The sequence below is a fragment of the Falco biarmicus genome, chromosome 8, assembly GCF_023638135.1.
Source record: "Falco biarmicus isolate bFalBia1 chromosome 8, bFalBia1.pri, whole genome shotgun sequence".
NCBI lineage: Eukaryota > Metazoa > Chordata > Aves > Falconiformes > Falconidae > Falco > Falco biarmicus.
The window spans coordinates 16,746,643-16,758,975 of record NC_079295.1 but is presented as its reverse complement, the minus strand read 5'-3'; the positions used below and the strand labels follow the sequence as shown (position 1 = coordinate 16,758,975).

The 12,333-nt window shown below is 36.3% G+C and overlaps 1 protein-coding gene across 4 annotated transcripts in view; it reads left to right on the top strand.

Moving 5' to 3' along the window:
* Positions 1-12,333, top strand: part of NBEAL1 (neurobeachin like 1) — an 88,736-nt gene that overhangs the window by 9,623 nt on the left and 66,780 nt on the right. For all 4 annotated transcript variants that reach the window (XR_008823697.1, XM_056350295.1, XM_056350296.1 and 1 more), the window contains exon 2: positions 8,840-8,931. Coding sequence is in view for 3 of the 4 variants with exons in the window: in XM_056350295.1 (XP_056206270.1) it covers positions 8,840-8,931 (92 nt within the window). In the remaining variant the exon portion in view is untranslated. The remainder of the gene's footprint in view (positions 1-8,839; positions 8,932-12,333) is intronic.

Sequence of the window (12,333 nt, the reverse complement as noted above, 5' to 3'; positions counted from 1 at the left end):
ATGGTTCAGCATTTTCTAAGAAGCAAGGAGGGAAAAGGCTTTATTTTTAATTTTAAATTACTTTTAATAACAATTTTGGTTAGATCTGTAGTGTTCATGTGCATTCGAGGGCAAACTTGGAATCTGGGAGGGAAAATACTGTGATAGGAAGGGATGGTCCTTTAGTATTTGTTATGTATAATAACATAAAATGCAAAAAAAGTTTCAAAAATGGCAATAAGTACAGTGACTCAGGTATGACTGCATACAGGTTTTTCTCCCCAGGACCCTGCATTGCTCACAATACTGGAATGGGTAAAAGCTTTTGGAAATAAAGCAGGGTATAGAGAACAAGGGTGTTAATTGCAGAAATCTGGCCTCATTATTTACCTGTACCACTCATTTAAAAGCTGTACCAGTAGAAGTGCAGAGAATGCCAAGCAGCAGTTGCACAAGTAACGGAAAATCGGCTATGCCCTAGTTTTTGAATCTTTCATTTTTTTTTTAAGGGTGCTTTTGGAAAGCAGATTTGGGGGGTGGGGGTTATACTTTCAGTTTATAGTTATCTGCAGTAGAATGTTAGGTTATGGTGAGGTTGAGAAGACAAACAGCTAAATCCATAGCCAAAGAAATAAAAATTTGCTTTAGTTAAATTTGGTGTGATCACATGACACTGAATGAAATACAGACTTCTTTTTGATAAGCTGTACACAAGTTCTCAGCCTATCTGCTGGAAGACTTGACAATATTTAGCTGTTGATTCATTGAAATAATAAGCTGATGCTTTTACTGCACCACCCAGCTTCCTTTCAGCCTGCCTGTATTAAACTTTTATTGTCTCTTGCATCACACTGGAAGTTAGAAACTTTATGGGGCAAAAGCTGGCATTGTGTGTGTTGTTGCTAAAGCTCAGTGCTTTTCTCATGTAGAATGTAGAAAGCAATAGTTTGAATTTTCATTACATTTAGGTTTATTTTGACACCATGTCATTTTAGTTGCCTTGGAGTTATTTAGGACGCTTCTTGTTTTCTTAGGCTTAAAATACAGCTTCTGCTTTTTACTACGGTTGGTTCATTATGTCAGCTTTGATGGGAAAAGTGAATATTAATAGAATGTAGTATGTCACCTTATGGTAAATTCCTGGTAAGTGCCCTGTGCAGTGGACTCTAGAAGGCTGAAATACTGTATGCTGGTTTGTAAATGGAACTTACTTAGTGGTACTCTCTATCAAATGTGAAGACACTAAAATCCGAGCTCAGATTAACTAGATTCATCTCATGGATGGCATCAGTCACATGCTAGTTCCAAGCCACAAGGCTGTAATTGTATTGTCATTCAGAAACAACCAAAAAAAACCACCCCAAAAAACCCAACCAAAAAAAGAGCAAAAGAAAAATAGAGGCTTTACTTCCATTTTAGTAAGAAAACTTTCATTTTTTTTTTTCCAGTTTTGTGGGGGATCTGAAGTAGAAAGGAAACTGAGTAACAGCTCTCAGATGATTACCCTTTTAACTGCAAAATATTGTAATTATTTTTATTGTTTTTGAAAAGAGAAGAAATATATTTAATCTGACTTGGAGTATTTATGAGCTACATTTTATCATGATTGACAGCTATAGATTTATTTTGGTATAAATCTCTGTGCTAAACAAAATTTCTTACCTTGTCCCAAAATAGTTCTTTCTGTCGTGATTCACTGCAGTTCCCATTTATGAAACAAAACACCCCCTCCTCTTTCTTTTAATTCCAGAAATGGAACAGAATGCTTGTGTGAATTTTGAAAAAGGAGGTTTATAATTACTTGCCAGGAGCCTTTCTTCTTTTGGATCAACAGCTGACTCCAAAATTAGTGTTGTGATTAAAATGAAAAATTGTGCCTAAAGGTGATTTCCTTGATAATTAGAATTGATTGATCGATTGACTTTATCGAGGCAATTTAGCCAGTTTAGAATAGCTTCTCATGAAGTCTTTTATTAATTCTAAGTGTAGTATTGCTGCTATAAGTGAAGCTTTTCAGGTTTTATTTTGGCATTTTACAGATTTGAAAGGTTCACAGAAAGCATAAGCACTTTGACGTATTTCAGAATAAAGACTGCTTGGAGATCTTGTGCTGAAAATGTTGCCTTTTTTTGTCTGAAAACATGAGTAGGAAAAAGCTTCCTTAAAACAAACCTTCTAATCCCCCAATGAATAGTTTTATTTCAAACAGTCTTGAGAAACGTTCTACAAGTCTGCATTAGGCAGACTACTGCCATTATTAAGACTATTAAATTCACCAGTGCTCTAAAGGCAGTATTTCATGTTTAATTTCCTAACGTTACTGTTTGTGCGCCTAATTCAGCCTTAACGCCAAGGGATTGTTCTTATTTTAAATATAATGCTTGGGGCTGGGGGATTAGTTCCTATAGTGCCAGTGCGATGCAACGGTGCTGCCTCTAAGCTGAACCCGCTGTGCAGGCTGGCTGCCTGTTTGATGGCTGCCTGTTAAATTTAACGACTTCAAACAACTGTCCTGTCAAACAAGTCGGGCTTGTCTGACACTCGGACTCTGAACTGCCCTGCAGGGAATTTTTGCCTTGAGAGCACGGTATGTGGCACTGCAAATAGCCTCGGGTGGATCCAGCTTTTGTTTTTAGCCACTTATAACTTCCTGAACGGAGCTATAAAAACTGTACTGAGCTTTGCCCTTACAGTTGTGACTGTTTGCTTGAACCCGTAGTAGAAATGGAGGCTACTGTTAAATCGAAAAGCAACACTTACATAAATACATAAATAGTGTCGGTTTGAAACATTGGGTAAATGTGCCTGTATTCCACAGGAGTGTTTCAATGCCGCTTTTGTGTAACATGTTTTCATTGAACTTAAAGTAGGCTGAAAGAGTTCGGTACTACCTGGCTTGATACGAATTTTAAAAATGTGCAAAAAAATTCTTGCTGAGCTTCTTGCATAGGCAAATGAGTTACTGGGGGGGAAAAAAAGAAAGACTGGATTAAAACATTTCTTTGTCATTCATTTAATCACTCTTCATAAACAGCAGAGAAAAATATTGTAATGTCTAGAAAATTTAGTATATCAAAGACAAGAGCCTGCCGCAAATCAGTGTAGATTTTGGTTGTAGTTTTTAACTTCATTGCTTCAGAGAATGTTACATTTGTCAGAAGGGCATTTGACTAGACCTCCTCTCTGCCATCGCCTTTGTTTGTGGTGTGAAACACTGAAGTACGTGTTGACATTGAGAGCTTGTTTCCCAGTTTCACCAAGTCTAAAGATGGCCTTGCTAGAATTTATAAATATATACGTAAACTGTTAAAATGTTAGATTTCATGGGAAACTTGCTGTTTGGCAGTGTTTAGGCACAGTATTGCTATGCACACTGTAGACCAGTAGACTGGTTTCATTTAGCAATTATTTTTTTTCTTTCTAGCATTGTAGTAATTGTTGGTAAAGAAAAAACAAAACAAAACACAAACCTGTTCTGGATGTCTTGCGGGTAATGGTATGGTGTTTGGGGTTTTTGTCTTTTAGGTACCAGTTAGAAACATTGTACTGCTCAGGCCTGGCAGTCTTTCTTTTTAAAGTGTAAAGGCACACGACAGCTATTACTGTGCGTAGAGGATTGTAAGAAAATGGAGACCTAAAGGGTGGTGTGTTTTCTTGCTGGGAGGTTTGAGTTTTTGTTGTTGTGTGTGTCTGTGTGTGTTTTTGTGTGGTGTTTGTTTGTTTTGGTTTTTTTTTTTTTTTAATGAAAACCAGAAGTATTTAAGGAAGGGAAGGAACATGGAAGTATTTTCCCTTTTAGGTGCTCTGAGCTACATATGATTTAATAGGTTTAAAATACTTATTTTTTTTCATTACTGCAGGTGAATGACTTACTATAGCTGTTTCACAGGCCTTCATTACACTATGCTTAGGCTCTGCAGACTTGTGGCTATCAACTGAAGGACTTTTTTGGTTTGGTTTGGATTTTTGTTAGGCTCGCACATGTCCCTACAATGACAGCCTTAAGATAGCCTTGTTAAAACTCTGGTTGTTTCAGTTTATTACTATGAAGTGAAATGGCTAATATAAGTTGGATTTTAGCTTCTTGGAATTTCAGTCTGTGGTAGAAATTATCTTCCAGAAGTTTTAAAGCATACAGTTTCTATATAGTTATTATTCAAAGAAGATACAGAAATTGGTCTTGCATAAAAGCTAGGCAAGTTTCAGGTAAATGAAATGCTTCGGCTTGTGGTTTAGCTGCAAGGTTTTGAAAAATCAATGTCTTCTTATCTCCTAGTGATTGGAAGGAAAGTTGTAACTGGTGAAAGGTGTTTTATTACCATGTGCAGCTTCTGTCTGCTTTTACTGCTGTTGTCGAAATCAAAAATTTCCTTCTGTATTTTTTGCTGATCTCATAGGGCATGTCTGCAGAGTCTGTGTGGCAGGACTGGGAAACAATACCAGTCTAAAATTGGTTTATCACAGTTTGTCCTTGAAGTGTATTACCAAAACATACATTGTTTTGTAAGCTGGGCTTTAAAAGCACCGTGCGTCTTCAGCCAGCACCAGGGAATACATTTGGAGATGTGGTCTGACATACAGCCTCCAGCTACCTGTGTGCAGAACGACAACAAAAGGGTAATTATGAAAGTAGGGAATAAGAGAATATATTCCATAGGTTTCACTGCTTTTACTGGTAATAAGACTTTAGAGTATTCAGGATGCTTTATTATGGTCTGGCTAAGTTAGACTGCTTCCTTAGGAGGACTGCAGGTTTGATGGAGGAGCTTGCTATTTATAGTTGATCAGTTGGAGCTGGGGTTGAAGTTCAGTGATTTGTTGCATCACAGAACTAAGTGTTGCCATACCCATGGGATGCAGTCTTCTGCCATGTGGTAACACAGGTATTTGTCAGACTGCAACATATCCTGGCTTGGAAAGTTGATCTTTGAAAAACATTGGCATTGAAAAACACAAATACATTCATGTTAAAGTTAGGTCGATTTGTGTTCTGCTGTTAACGTGACTTACCATTTCACCACTGAGAAGATACAGGATAGCTGAAAAGGTGGGTGGGAAGAGAACTCAACAGAAATAAATTCTAAAATTCACTGAATTTAAACTTCAGGTTAAATGGCCCAGCTCATGTAAAAAAAAAAAAAAAAAGTTCAAGATAAAGATGCTGGGTAAGATAAATGCAGCATACGTGGTGCACAGGAAGCAGCTGATACCCATTACTACTGTCTTTATTACGAAATTACAATTTTAAACCAATATAAAAAGACTTTTTTTTCCTCCTAAACTTATTTCTGGTTTGGGAAAGTAAAAGAAACATCTGAAACGCATAGGCTGGTCTTCAGAAATGTGTGTTTAGCTGTGTTTTGGGAATGGATGTTTTTGTGTACTTTGCCATGGGTAGTTTAATCTCGTAAGTTTTCTTTCTTAAAACTTCTTCAGTAAACTTAAGATTTCTTGCAGTTTTCAACAGATGGCTGGTGCATGGGGCTGGGCTGATTGCTGCTAATAAAGAAAAAGGAAAACCTGAGTCAGGTTCAAAGTTGGAAAGCTGTTTTTAGCTTGTTTCTAACATCTTCAAAGTAACTATAGGTGTCCAAATTTGTAGCAAAACTGTTAAATGTTGGGTCAGTTTTTCCTGGAATGGTGTACTCCTAGTTTGTAAGTCTTAATAAAAAATCAATTTCTGGAAAGATGACATAATTTCTAGTATATGGTTTATAATGGAGATTTATTTCTCAGTGTTTCTTACGTTGCTAAAGTGATCTTGTTTACTTTTTGCCTTGATCTTATTTTTTTCCCCCCTGGTGGTGTTGAGTTAGTGCTATTGTCTGGATGGAAATCTCAAACTCAAAATGAGTCAAGTGTCATGTAAGCTATTTTCTGCTGGCACGTACCAGTAGTGTTATCTGATATTTTGATATCAAAGCTGATTATTTTAATAGCTTGGAATAATATATAAATAATTGGCTGGCAGGTAGAAGGGAGTTGGGTTAAATAGCATGCTGCAGGCAGCGATCAAAGAGTACTGCAGTTCTTGATTTTTACCAGAACTGGGATCAGTTTTAGTAGCAAATTGAATGGAGCAGTATGTGCACTACAGGTAAGCAAAAACTTTTGGCCTTTTATAACATCTGTGGCCTACTCCAGTTATCTACATAATTACTTTTTCTTGCCTATTTTTTCTGCCAATGTTCTCTCTTACTGCTAGGTCTACACTGATAGCCTGCCAAAGGCATTATAGTTTAAGGATAACGAGGGTTAACTTCATCTTAAGCTTGAAGATGATTTAGGCTATATCATTAAAAAGGAGCAAGCAGACATTGAATCTAATTTTGTCTTTTGTTTTCCTCTTACCTTTCTCTCATCTATAACCTTTTGTTAAAGCAATTTTAAGTCAGATAATGACATTATTTGCACAGCTTCCTTCATGGTACATGACCAAGGAAAACTGAGTTTTCTTAGAAAAGTTTACTGTCAACAACTAGTGATGAGCCTCAGCTGTGTCAACAATCAATTTTAATTTTGTAATATGAATAGAATCTATTTAGTAATTCATGTAATATTTCAAGGAGAACTTGTCCATGCCAAGAAAAAACAAAGCAGTTCAACAAAAAAAAAGTCAAATGAGTTCAGTTTTTGCACATGCATGGGCACTATCATTAGGGACATGGACATGTGCATATGGCAGTTTCTGTTGGTTACTTTGCCATGGATGCCATTGCTTTGTCCTGTGTAGCCTGAGCTATATTGTAAGTGCTAACATCATATTCTAGTGTTCCTCATCTTTATGATCCTGTGAAATAGCTTGCATGTGGCTAAAATAAGTTGCTGTGAATTACCAGAAAGTTAAAGCTTTAAATGTACAAACATTTTTAAAAGCCATAATGTCTGAAGACCGCATCTTCTGCTACTTCTGGCTCATTCTTTAGGGTGTTAGTAAGTCTTGCTTGTTGCCTATCTTTTGGTTTGATTTTCAAGGTGTTTGATCTCTGAATCTAAGAAAAGTGTATTCTGTATTCACCTGTTAAGATAATCTTAATCAACCTCTGTAGCTTAAACTATATCTTGGAAATCTTAAATTTATTCTTTATCTCAACAGCTTCCTTCATTCTGTATGTTGCAGTTTGATCTTGACGGCAATTAATGAGCGTATGTTTAAGATAACTTTATTGTTTGGTAGTTTAGTGCATATTAAATGTGAGAACAAGGCTACGTTACACTTACAGGGTGTGATACCTTTTTGACAGATTTTTAACAGAAAAAGAAAGGGAGTGAAAAATTGAAAGGGGAATAAAAGCAGAAATGAGAAGAAAGGTTATGAAGGAGGGATAGATTAGGAATGAAGTGGAAGAAGGGGAAATAAGGAAAAATGAACAGGAAAATGCAGTAAAGGCAGTGGAAGCAAATAATCAGACCAGATAGGTGTCTAGCTAAGGATTTTATTTGGCACCTGTTGTCACAGTATCTGAACACATGTCATATGTAATAGTGATAGTGAAGTAAGCCATGTCTGGGTGTTTCTGACACTTCTTGCTTGAGTTAGAGGGGTCTTGGGGTTATGGGGAAGGGTGAAGTCTAGAATGAGAAGGAGATTCCCATGTGTTGTAACTCTTGTACTTGCTGTGGAAAGATGCTGTTAGTTTTGCTGCATTTCAGATTCTGGATTTCTTGGTTTTTTTTTTTTTTTTTTAACCCCCTGGGAAGCTGTTTTGTAGGTAGCTATTTTGCACTGACAGGACTCTCTGTCTACCTTTCTTGGTGACTCTTTTATATTGACATTACCCCAGAATGCTGTCCTTAGTTATTCATAGATTGCTCCTTGGTCTTAACACTGCAGGGAAATGTTATTAGGAAACATCTATGGTGATATAAAGGAAATAAACAAAAAGAAAGAGATACAGAAGAAGCAAAAGAGAAGGATGAACAAAAAAAACTTAAAACTTCTGCAAAATTTTCTAAGTTATAGAGTGGATGTAGAAATAATTTGAAATCTGTAACACTTTAGGCAAATATTTTAAAGTTATTTTGAAAATTATTTAGAATATAAAATGTGGGACTGCATGGGTGCGTATTAATGGACATGCCTGTAAAGTCTTTGTGGAGGAATATGTTAGCCATGCTCTGGCAGCTTGCATTTGAAAATTAAGTGAGACTAGCTCAAATCACATATTTTGACAGAATTTTCCTGTGGTGGTCTAGTATCTTTCCTCCCAGCTGACACAGTACCCAGCCGTGAGGAACTGCTGGTCACAGAGTCTGTGTGCTCTACTAAGAACAAGTAGGAGGCCTAAATTTAAATTCCTGTCTGTTTTATAAGTATCTAGTATACAAGTCACAGGCTCTGCATTGCCTCTTAGAACACTTCATCTGGCTCTAATGTACCGCTAGCTGCTTCCTTACGTGATCAATGAATGAAGCAAAAAGCAAATTTTGTGATTAGGACTGTCATTTAAGTTCTTATTTAATTTTATAAGCCGTAAAGAATTTTGTGTACTAACATCTGTGCTATCAAGACTAGAATATACTAGTAATTTTGTAAAGCTGGTATGTATTACTCTGGAGAGTAAGTGAAGATTGTTGGGGCGGGGGGGGGGGGGAAGCTAAAATTTTTTGGTTGGCATTGGTGCTAGGAAGTGGGAACACATGAATTAACCAACAGAGCAAGAATGTCACATCAACACAACGTGGCTGAGACTTTCAAAGGGCAATTGTTTTTTAATTTAGTTTTTAAAATCTTTGTATTCCCTTCTTTCTCCCAGTTGAAATGCATTAAAGAAAAGCTTTCCATTCAAATTAATATGACAGAGTTGTTGACAAATGACCTTGAGTACAATATTGCTTAATGTTCTCTTCTTTTTTACAGAAAGATCCGGATTACCTGAAGCTCTGGTTGGATAGTTTTGTTTCTAGCTATGAACAGTTTCTGGATGTGGACTTTGAGAAGCTGCCAACTAGGTATGTAGAATTACAGACATGTTCATCTTTGTTTGATATCTAAACCAGACCTGGCTGAGAGCCCAGACTTGTTCAATGGCATTACTGCCTTTAAACAAAAGAAAAATTTTTAGTTGTTGAGTGGCAGTCCTATTCTTTTGAAGGTCAAGTTGGGTTGGGAATGATGAAACTAGGCAGATACTGGTATTTGTACTGTATCAGGACATGGCATGGGTGTTTGCTTGTTCTTGCTCATAGAAATATAATCATTATTCCTTGTCCATTTTTTGAATAAGTGTTCATTAAACGTTGCATATGAAATCGTATCAGTCAGTATTAGTGCTTGGTATATGTATCAGCAATGACTGAAGAGAGGATGTAGGTAAAGAGTTTTGTAATTTTGTTTCAGGGATTGCTTTAAGATTAAGTATGAGATGAAATGCGTCATGAAAGTTTTGGATATCTTACCTGAAAACCTTTTAAAAAACAAAATACGCACAAATGATAGACTTTAAAGGAATTTCTTTGTGAAGACTTCAGTTCAGGGCAAGAGTACTGCTGACTTCACTCATGTTATTGACCACAAGTTCTCAGGTACAATCATGAGGTGGTACTGAAATATGATTTTGGAGTTTCATACTTGTATTTTGAATTTGTCTGCTGTGTTCTAAGGATTGTATTTTCAAGACTTTGCAAATAAGAAATAGAAACTTAGGCGCTGGATATTTTCTCTTGCTTTTGAGATGCTTGCATGAACTAAGGGTTTTAAGAAAAAACAGTTGTTGTAGGATTCAGAAATCATGCGAACTGGTGTCAGTATTTTATATTATGGGCGTATTATAGGTGATACCAGTACTGGTGTTTGAATGCAAAGAATGGCCCTCCTTGCATGGTGGCTGGAGTCCAAGCCCTATTGAAATCAATGGAAATTCTTTAATGGGCTTTGGATCAGATCCTGTTTGAAGTGTAAGTGATAGTTTCTACTGTTACAAGGAAATGAAGAATGCTGCAACTGGATCTCAGCGGATAAAAAATGGGCTCCTTGGCTCTTTGTATTAACATTTTTCTCATAATGCCTGTACGAATGCAAGATATGTACTGCACTTACCATTAAGCCAGACTTTCAAATTAATTCTGTCCTCTTTCAGAAGATTCGTTTTCTTTGCAGTGTCAAAAATGCATCTGACTCTTTAGTTAAGGAAAAAAGTTTATCCTTTGTTACAAGTTATTTTTAATATGCTATTTAAAATTGAAATCTGAAGAGTCAAAGAGATTATCTTGGTACTTCGGGTTTTTAAAGTATTTTTTGGTTTATGTGTGTTTGTGGCTTTTTGGCCTTTACAGTAGCATAACAAAAGACAAAAACCAAACGTCAATTTTAGCAGCATCTTCATTGTGCTAAATGATGTTTTCATGAGCATAAAAATAGCGTGTTTTTCTGAGGTTAATGACAGGATTAGTGATTTAGACTGGAAGAATAGGCCCATGTGGATTTAGACTCATTTGTGTAACAGATGTAGAGAACATGTATCAAAACAACATAGGGATGAAGGCAGATCATTCCTGTGCTTTGATGGCTGGATTAAATATTATGCTGTTTGAGAGCAGACATTAGAATTTACAAAAATTGCAGTTTCAGCCCTTATCTGCATTTGTGAGATAATCAGGCATGTGAAGAGTGACGTTTCTCTGGGATTTGTCAATATATATTGCAGGCATTTACATTGTGGAACTGGTAGTACTGAGCCCACAAAAAAAGAACAAGTAGGTCACTGTGGAATTACCCAATGCTGATTTCCAGTGACTCTTCTCTTGGGGCCATAGGGCCCTCTGGACTCAATGTTTTTTACTGGAGTTGCTTATTAAATAACAAATTCTGTCTTTTGGTCTTGGAAATTGTGTGATGTTAACCAAAATGAGCAACTGAGTGGACTAATACTTTTTTTTTTCCTTATATAAATCTTGGTGTGCTTTACAGCTACATGCCTGAAAGACCTTGTGTACTGAAGGGCAAATGCTGGGAAATAATGAAAAACTGTGTAGGGAGAAGAAAGCTTGTACAGATTGCTGGACAAAACTAACCTTTTGGAAGACTAGCATGAAGTTTTGTGTCCATGTAAAACATATGTGGGTTTTTTAGCATCCAAAAAGACACCACTTAAGAAATGTAATGAAACTATTAGTGGTTTTGGGTTTTTTTTCCCTGAAAGAAGGACTCTTAATTGGCACTGTCACTTGCTGATTTAACTGGTAAGAGTATTTCTTTTAGAAATTAAAATATATAATTTCCTGAAATCTGCTTTGGAAATCTGAGAGATGCTACATAGTGCAGAATTAGGAAATCTCATCTCTAAATATAGAGGATGAGTGTATCCACTGGTATGATTTGATTGTGTAAGTAGAGCTTATACAGTTATGCAGCTTATAGGCTTATACAGCTTCAGTTCTACTTCCATCTTTGTGCTTCAGTCCTGCATTTTTAAGTGAAATGGTTCATTAATGGTGTTTTCAGTGATTTTACTGAAAAGGTGAAAATAGCTATGCTGGTGACTTCGAGCATTGAGCACCTGTCTGTTCTTTCCCTAAAAACATTTATTCATCTCGGATGTATTTACTGTGAAAAGAATAAAACCTTTACCAGCTGGTGGGAGGTTTTTTTCCCCTTCATTGAGAGAGAGAAATTGTCATTTGGTTTAATATGTTTAGAAACAATAGAGGTCTCCAGAGTGTTGTCATGCTCTTTTTCTGCTTTTGGTTTGCCTGATCTCGAGCAAAGGAACTTAAAGGAGGCTAATGTAAAGGATATACCATAGAAACCATACTTCGTTAACTTACTGACTTCAAACCTACATAAAAATTATGCAGGAATCATGATAGGAATGCTGATTACATTGTTTCATGGTTGTTGAAAAGTAAAGCCTGGGTTTCTGCAGCACTTTGTTTCAAAGTGCTTACCACTGGCAAAGGAGAGGTTGAAAGTCCCGGTGTGTGAGTTTAAGGTGTAGTAGGTGAATAAATTCAGAGACTAATTTAACTTCCTTTCAAACACCCAACTTGGCAGTTTATATTGCTGCATAACTATGTTAGCGTAATGCAAGGAAATTATAAATGAACCCAAATATGTCAAGGTATTTGTCACATTTTTGAGGCAGGGTATCAGCAGTCAAATAAGAATGTCACTTAAGGTATGATTTTTGTGATATTTTTTTTTTCCCATTCCTTTTGGAATATTTCATTTACACAGCTAGTCTTGTTGGGAGAAATTAATACTACCTGTTCACAAACTTAACTTTCAGATATTTGTGGTGGTATATTAGTGATTTGCTCTGGGGGGAAAATAAGTTTGTGTATAAATATTTATATTTATTTATATACTCCATAATATGTTCAGTTTGAGTAATCCAGATTAGTATTTCCTGTGCC